We start from the raw sequence: 9,180 nt of genomic DNA on the forward strand, positions 1-9,180 counted from the left end.
CATCTGGCTACGAACGCAATCCACACATTTCTGATGAAGCTAATAACAATATCAAACATCACAGCACTAATTGTGACTGTGATATGTTTGAAGCATGCAATTTCAGCTACGCTTTCTTTTTGACGTGCACAGTTTTTTTTGAAAAGCCCTTTAATTACTCAATCAAACGTGTAATTTAATCAGACTTAAAAAGGCAGCAGAGAAAAAGGCAGCAGGGTCGTTTTTTAGAACTGGAGAGTGGTGCAGTAGATGCATTTGAGCGCTTACCCGTTTGTTGATGTAGTCTCTGCCTCCGTCTCCCTGGTACCCGTCAGTGGAGTCCTCCTTACCGGCCCTCTCTTGTGAACATGACATAACCCGGCTCTCCATCTGAGGCTGCACCTCCGGCTCTGCAGCACTTGTAGCTCTCTCTTCCTCCACCACTGCCTCCTCTTCCTCCTCCCTTTGTCGTTCTTCTCTGCAGTCGGTTAGAGCGGCGCCCAGTTTGCGCTCCTGCTTAGACCTCTGCCGTCTCTTGCGCCTGCTTGACCCTGAGGCTGTGGACTTGTGTGGGGAGGATCGTCCTTCAACAGGTCCCTCCCCTGAGGAATGGGCTGCTGCTGGGGATGGAGTCTGTGAAAGCCTCTGGAGCTCCAAGGTCTGCCGTATGCCGTCTCTCTCTGATTCAGCTGCCTGCAAGAGAGACTGAAGAGCCTTTATCTCCTCTTGCAAAGATTGAATCTGAAGGTGATGATCCTCAAAAGAACAAACTGGCTCAACAGCTTGCTCTTCTTGCTGGAGCTGTCTCTGGGCATCCTGCCCCCTCGCTTGCTTTTTTTCTAGTTCTTTCCCTAGGTTTTCATTCTGGGCGATGACCTTCGCATTTTCTTGTCTCACGGTCATCAGCTCTTCCTCCAGCTGTCCCACTTTTCTCTCCGTGAACATCAGTTGCTCTGTAACTTCGGAAAGCTTCCCGGACAGACTTTCCTTCTCCTTCAAAGTAACATTAAGCTTCTCCATTAGCTCAGTAGTATCTTTTTCTATCACAGATTTTTCCGAGCGGTCTGTATTTTTGTCCTCCATTTTGATATCTCGGCTGCTCTCCTCCAGCTCTCGAATCTGTGACTGAAGGCTGGCAATTTTTGCCTCAAACTCAAGTGTCTCCTTCAGTGTCCTCTCTTCTAACCGTGCCTTTGTCTCAATAAGACACGTGTACTCCTCCTTCAGCTCCTGATAGTTGACCTCGAAATTCTTTTCAGCAAAAGAGAAAGTAGTCCTCTGCTTTTCAATTTCCTCATTAAGCTCAACTACTTGTTGCTGTATTTGATTGTTCTCTGCTGTGAGTGTCTCGATTTTCATCATTTGTGAGTCCACCTTTTCTTTCAAAGTGTTATTAGACTCTATCAACATCTCCTTTTCCAATTCCTGTTCTTTCCTTTTGTTCTCCCAACATTGTTCTTTCTCTTTTGACTGGTTTTCAAGCACCTCTGTCCTTTTTAGTAATGTCTGAATTTCGTTTTCCATTCGAGCTCGCTCTTCTCCTCCCTTTCGCAGTTCCTCAAGCTCTACCTGAAGCTCTTGAAGCTGCTGGACAAGCTCGTCTGCTTTGGAGCTGTGCATGGCAAGTTTTAGATCTTCTTTTAGTCCAAGAATTTGGTGCAAAAGCTCATCTCGCTCTGTGACAAAATTTGCCTTCTCCCTTTGTAACAAATGTAGTTTTTCCTCATAACCAATGCGCAGCTCATCCAACGCTCTCTCGTGTTTGACAGCGGCTTCATTGAGAAGGTTTTCTGTGTTCAGGAAGCTCTCCCTTTGCAATCCTTCCTTCAGATTGGTGAGCTCTTCCTCGTGGCTAAACAGAAGTTGAGTCCTCAGTCGTTCCAGCTCTGCTTCCTGTGACTCCGCCATGCGGTCCAGCACAGCGTCTTTCTCCCTCTCCAGCATCTCCAACTTGATCTTGTAGTTGGTTATTTCTGAATCGTGTTTTGCTTCTGTCTCTTCTGCCGCTTCCTGAGCAGCAGCCAGCTCGCTCTTCAGATTGTTAATGGTCTCCTGGAGGCGCTGCAGTTCACCTCGTTGGCTTTCCTGAGAGATAAGATTTTGGGAGACCTGCTCCACTTTTTCTTTAGCAGAACAGAGATCTTGGAGAAGATCCTCAACCTTGGCCTGCAAGTTGATCTTCTCTACTGCGACTTGGCTAAGCTCATGTCGGGCTTTATCGTGCATTGCTTGGGATTGCTCTAATGTCTCTTGAAGCTCTCTAATCTTAGCATTGAGAGCGTCCACTTCAACAGTGCTAACAGCGGAGCTTTGAGACAGTTGTGCTTGTAGAAGCTCGAGCTCAGCACGATGTTGCACAGTCATTTGCTCCACTCTCCCTGCATGCTGCAAATTAAGCTCCTGCTTCATCTGGACTATTTGCTGGCCATACATCTCATCCAGCTCTGCCCTGAGAAGTTCGAGCTTCCTCACAGTCTGTTCCTCCATTTTCTGGACGATGTCACTCTCAGACAGGCTGCCCTGATGACAACGCTTCTGCAGGTCCTCTACTGTGCCCATGAGCTGCATGATTTCACTAGATGACATTCGCTCTTTCTGTCGTGAGGTGGCAAGTTCACCCTTACAGCTTTCTAACTCCATTTGCTCTTTCTGCAATTCTAATTTACAACTCTCTATTTCACTTCTACAGCTTTCCAAGTCAGACTTGGCGCTTTCCAACTCATCCACGCATCTTTCAAGTTCTGATTCTTTTGCAGCCATTTGCTGTTGGAGGTCACGTAGGCGTTTTTCAGAGGACTCCAACTCATCCTCAAGCTGGGTAAGAGAGCAGTCACGTTCTGAAATGACTCTCTCTTGCTCCGCTATAATCAAGTCTTTATCATCTGATTGCGTTATAACGGTTTCATCTGTAGTCCGTCCCACATGGACAAGTTCCTCTCTAAGAAGGGTCAATGACAGCTCGTGTTCTTTGATTATTGCAGTTTGCTCTGAAATTAACAGATTTTTTTCTTTCAGTGTTTGTGCAAAAGATTCCTCCGCCGTTCGTGACACTGTGAGCGACTGCTCTCGACTCAAAATAACTTTTTCTTGTTCCGCAATAAGCAGGTCCTTTTCGTTTATCTTTTGTGTGAATGATTCTTCTGATCTTCTCCCTGACTACAAAGAAAAACCATTATTAGAAAAGCAGGGTCCAGAATGACAACATACTGTATAACCACTTACATTCAACAAAATATGTCTAAAAGATATCTGCAGGATCACACTAGGCAACTTCTTACCATCTCCATGTCACTGATCTTGTGCTGGAGCTGGCTGATGTGCTCCAGCTGCTCACTGCTCTTCTCCTGGTACATTTTGAGCTCAGCATTCATCTCCTCCAGCTGCTGTTGGTACTGCATGAGCTGCTGTCTGGACTGAAGAAGATCAGCTGCCTTGCTGCTGTGGCTGGTGTTCCTCAGTGTCTCTCCCGCCTGCAGCTGTGATATTACCACACACAAATTAATTTCTAACTGAAGCAAGTACTAGAACTAAATCATGTCGGTGTAATGAAGTAGGTGGTGTAGGATAAATTGGTAAAGTAACAGCAGTTAAGACTTTCAGAGTTCCTACCTGCTGGAACTGAATATGTAGTTTTTGGCTTTGCTCTGTCAGTTCCAGGAATTCTTTCATGATCTCGTCTTTCTCTTCACGAGCCTGCTGAAGGTTAGCTGTGAGCTGGGTAATGATGCCATCTCGCTGCTTCAGAGCCGCCTCAAAGTCCTGCAGCTATAACAGTAAAATGCATATATGCAATAGTGAGATAGAGCAGAGAGAAGAGAGCAGAAAGAGCAAGTTTCCAAAGACAGATTAAAAACAGGAGTAAAAGTATTGAGTTATATTGAACCTGTTATAAAGAAGGAAAGAAAATTCTGATTGTCAAGGCTATAAAGCTTTCTGGCAAATAATCTGAAATGGACGATAATGCTTAAAAATAAATGGTATTATATCCATTTGGTGAAGTGAAAATCTGATAAAAAATAAAAAATTAGAAAAAAACGAGATATGCTAAAACTCCAACTGACCTATAATAAAGTAATTAAACATTTACCTGCTGCACTCCCTCTGTGCCGAAAGCAGCCCTTATTCCTTCAAGCTCTCGACTCAGCTCCTCCACTGCCTGGGTCTTGGCGGCTAGAGCATCCTCCATATCCTGCATCGTTCCTCCTTTTGTCACCTGTTGCAAGGGCTCCACCTCCTCCTGAGCAGGAGAATTAGTGTTTGTAAAGCATTTACATGGTTTCGGTAAAGCAGTCAAGGTCAGCTTTCAAGAATGAGTTAAGCACTTAGTGTCCACCCAAGATCGACAGCGGGTTAGTTAGAAGAGCCAGGAGCCCCATGAAGGAATGTGTAGTAAATAAGTTAATGTTATCAAATAGATGCGGCTTTTTTTCTTCATCTAGACTGCTTTGGTTTATTGGCCACAGCAGTCCCCCCTTTTTTTAGAATATCCAGCAAAGTCAGTCTATGTTAATAAATCCTGCAAGGTAATTAAATTCAGCTATAAACCTGAAATTCTTAATACCATCAAAGAAAAGTTGCAGGTCTAGAACCGTCAAGTCTGTTGTTGGACAGAAACTACTATAGTACTTTTAAAACGTAATTCTCCTTTACTAGTTTTCTTAAATTTTGCAGGTTGTTGACAGTTGATTAGATATGATTGTTGTGGGTTCTCAAAGTAATTAAAAGGCATTCAGAGAAAGAAAATTATGCCAACATTTGATATTTCCTTCTTGCAAGATAATTAAGAATCTTCAGTTGTATATATATATATCTATATATTGATATGGTCTGTAAGCTCAGTGCAAGTAAAATAGTTTTCTAAATGTAACATTGTTCAAATATTACTTTAATTGTATCAGTTATATTCCATTTTGACCTAACTCAATCCACAAAATTCAAGAAAATTAGAGAAAAGATAGAAATGCTATTTCATTCTAAATCAGTGTTATTATACTTTCTCTAACAGGCTAACATTGTTAGTAATGTTGAAAACTGATCATCTGGGAAATAATTAATAGGTTTCATCAAAGGAATAAAAAGTCATTCATGAATTTATATGGTTGCACAGATACATCGTTCTTTAGATCTCAGTGTAATTCGTACTACAGTCGGCATGTCACTTTAACCTGGTTTTGCTCCTCATCTATCTAACTGCATTGATCAGCAGCTCCATGGTTTCTGTCTCCTCTATTTAAATATCAGCATTGTGATTCTGAAGAGAGCCGCTCTTTGTTTGACACCTCCTGTCCTCTCTCCTCCAAACTCTTCAGTGTCTTCTCCTTTCTTTTCAATCATTTACCCTCCCTCACCAGCTCTCAGAGATAATTTACACCTGTAAAATGTCAAAGAGCCCTGTTCAATCCCAAACTCCCCAGTCATTTATGCTTTCAAAAGTGTCATTTATAAGACTTTATTTCTTATTTCTCCCATGGTGCAGTTTTTATATATGTATAATCAAGTATGTACAGCATAAAACAGGTTTGGTTAGTGAGTTACAGGAAATCTTGCAGAGGACTATAAGCAAATAGAGAGTTACATCCAGCAGCCAGTGCGTTTGCTAGCAGAGCCAAAAGCAGAGCCAAAAGAACTGCTTGATCAGATTACTGTACCCAGATAAAATCCTTCGAAGACATCATTAGGTTCTCTGTCATCTCATCGTGGCACCCATTTACCTGTTAAGTCACAGTGCTGTCAGTGAAACATTTAGATTTGGGAATTGTGGACGGAAAATGTCATCATTGGGTAGATTTGTGGTGCAAATGCCCTTTTGAGTATTTTAATTAATGTTCTTACAATCTGGTTTTAGTTTGGACTAAAAATCACATCACTTCACAACATCCTCTCACTGATTTCAATTTTCTTAATTTAGTCTCGCTTACTTAAGTTCTTAATGTCAAGTAAATTAGGCAACATAACAACTGAAAATCATTGAGAAAAGTTTGAAGAATTTTAGATAATACTGGTTTTGAGTCAGCTTGTGTCATCATCACAAGCTGCCTGATGAACTTATTAACTTTGTATTTGATTCATAGTGATTTATCCACCAAAGACTGTCTAGTAGTCTGACTCATTTGCTTCTGTCTGCTCTTCTCCAGTACCATCTCCAATTAAAACAACAAGCGTATGCAGTCAACCCGGCTAATAAGCTACATGTAAGTGATGAAAAACACAACAAGTGGAATTGCGCAGTTAATTAGCCACAAGCAAAATCTTTTTAAATTCACAAAAACATCCTCCGGAAGTCAGGCGTTAAACTGTCCTATATGACTCTCAGGTGAGCCACAGCAGCCCCACTCAGGGATCGTAACAGTGTAAGTCTGGCATTGTGAAAAACATTTTTTTGTGTACCGTAACATTACAAGAAGGACATTAAAAGGACGGTCATGTCACAAAACGATCATACGTATTTTCGGAAAAGGTCATCTCACCTCTGAGGAACAATCTTCAGCAGTAGTGGACATTTCACTCTCCGGCTGCAATAGAGAAGATTAAAAGAAATTTATCAAAACTGCACATATGAACAATGTAAAAGAAGTGATTTCAGTCGTTACTCAAAACAAATTAAGCAAGTTAAGTACACAATAAGACAACATCACATTAATAACAAATAAACACTTAATTACAACTGAACACAACCAGTCAAGTCAAACATATAAACAGTTAAATGAGTGCAGTTGCAGTAAAAATGTATGTGGTCTTTTATTTTAAAAATGAAAAAGCGTCCCTCACATTACCAAGAATACGGTAATTACAGTTCCGGAAGTCTTCCGATCTGTAATCCGATTTAAAATGCACATAATAAAATGTTTAATCATAACAAAATGCCTACTTCATGTCCTATTTAAGTAGGCTCTCAGCATTCAAACATGGACCTAACCTACTTCTGCCACAGCGCTCCTTTCTCACTCCCACAGAGCAATGACGGCCATTACTGAAGTCTATTTTCGGGTTAATTCCTGGGTCATAAATTGAAACTGTATGCGGTGCAGAACGGGAGAGAAATTACAGGTTTTGCTTTGATTGATTGCAGAACTTGAACATCACTTCAGACCGTAACAAAAAGAGGAAAACTGGCCAAGTAACATGAGACATATGATTTGTACACATTTTACTTGCAACCTTGATGATAAGTAGAGCTTGATGCTGACGTCTAAGCGGCATTGATGAGTCAACACACTTGTATTTACAATTACAATCTCTTTCAGATGCCTGTGAAAGACTTGAGAATGGAAAACTTTGTGTTTCCACAGCAACCCCTTCCTGTTCACAGAAAGCAGCAACACTACAAGATCTCTGAAGAGAACAAAACCCCACGACCAGTTAGTCCGAGAACAAAAAAAGAACAAAAAAATAACAGGGGAGAATAAACCATAAAACGGTTCAATCATTTATCTACATAGATGATTCACACATACCGTGCTGTATGGCTCAGTCTCTTAACATTCATGAGTTTCACTTAAGAGTGATACATAACAGCTGCAACCCATGAAGCTGCTTTTGTAACAGAGAGAATGTGGGTCGCTCACCAAGGTAGAAAAACTCGCCGTGCAACGAAACATTCATACACCCAATCAACCTTGAGGTCTGCCAAGGCCGCAGGAATTGGTCACATAGACAGACACATCTCAACCTGTTTAAAGGCAATTGTCTGTTTCCATGGCAACAGGTAGTTTTGTGGGCATGTACCGCATCAAATGTACAGTGGGTTCAGGGAAAGAGTGGCTGCATAGCGCCGATAAAAAGAGACTGAGAGGGCTTGAATAACGAAAGAAAAAAAAAAACCCATAAGAGCTCTCAGGTCTCTGCATATTGTTTTAAACTGCTTAATTAATTCATTTTCTGTGGCTGAATATTTGTTTATCAGAATCATGATTGAGATGAGTGAATGTTCAGGCTCCAACTTTTCCATTTATCTTCAAATACAGGAAACCAGTGCCGGTTTGAAGGTCATGTTTGTTTGTTAACTGTACAGGCCAAACATCAATTATTTTTTCAAAAGTTTTATATGAGGAAAAAAAAACCTGTTTTAAATTGTTTTAAATTTAAAAAGAAGAAGTGCTTGCATGGGCTGCAGTAGTGTATGTGAATATGTTTTTAAGAGTTTAAACTTCACTCTTAGGATACAAATTCAAAGATACATTTCCTTTCTATAGAAGTGAGGGTCTCAAGAAATTGTTCTCACAATTAAACCAAAATGCATATTACCAAAAATTACTGATAATTTTCTAAAGAAACTGTGTAATTCAGTACAAACTAGTGCTGGGCAGTATGACCAGACATTTTTTTTTTGAGCATAATCATGGTTCTACTAGAAGTACATGCAATATAAAAACATTTTATTGGCAAAAATGTGAATACTGAAGGCTTTGATTGCTATATGGGTTTTCTTGGCCCCGTGAAGATGATTTGAAGCCATCAGAATGAATGAAACAGCTGCAGAATAACAACTCTTATTGCTGCAAACTGCAGAGTCGTTTAAACAGAACTTAAAAATATAAAAAGATATTTATAACAACATTAACAGTGCTTCCTTTTCAAAAACAAAATATAAACACTATGAAGTTCCATAAAATATGAGATATTTCACGTGTTCTGACAAATTGTCACAAATTGTGTAAAGTTATAACTGTTAGAAAGGTACGCAGTTAATAAGGCTCCCCTTTCAATAAATAATACACAGCTCGCCTCTCTGTAGCGCTCTTTGCAGCAAAAACAACTTTTATCTATTAGTATTATTATTAATATTGCTGTTATTAATGTTATCGTTATGGTTGGTATTATCATTCATAAATTTACTTTCAACAAGACGTAAACATTTTTTAAAAAGCTTATATTTCCACCTGGACTCTTTTTGTTTAATTAACACAGAATTTAAAAATTCGGAAGGAAACAAGGGAACAAAAGTGTTTTTATTCGTTCTTCTTTAACGTCCTCCATCGCTGCTCTGTGCGGCTCCCAATGGGTTTGGTTGTCATGACAGCTACAGCGAGCTCGTTAAGCTCCGGGAGACAACAGAAACAAAACTCTGGAGAAGACGGTGATCATTTTCACACAGATCTACCACATCACAACTCTTACAAGCTCTTTTAGGTACATGTTAATAATAATAATAATAATAATAATAATAATAATAATAATAAACTAAAGCCGTAAAATGAACCT

The 9,180-nt window shown here is 40.1% G+C and overlaps 1 protein-coding gene across 1 annotated transcript in view; it reads right to left on the reverse strand.

The window, feature by feature from the left end:
• akap9 (A kinase (PRKA) anchor protein 9) overlaps positions 1-9,180 on the reverse strand; it is a 70,115-nt gene that overhangs the window by 52,772 nt on the left and 8,163 nt on the right. The window contains 6 exon segments of the mRNA XM_035680794.1: positions 268-3,135; positions 3,258-3,455; positions 3,589-3,744; positions 4,067-4,216; positions 5,628-5,690; positions 6,447-6,491. Coding sequence (XP_035536687.1) covers positions 268-3,135; positions 3,258-3,455; positions 3,589-3,744; positions 4,067-4,216; positions 5,628-5,690; positions 6,447-6,491 — 3,480 coding nt within the window.

Source organism: Morone saxatilis, unplaced genomic scaffold (genome assembly GCF_004916995.1).
Source record: "Morone saxatilis isolate NCDOM2014 unplaced genomic scaffold, NCSU_SB_2.0 Contig9, whole genome shotgun sequence".
NCBI lineage: Eukaryota > Metazoa > Chordata > Actinopteri > Moronidae > Morone > Morone saxatilis.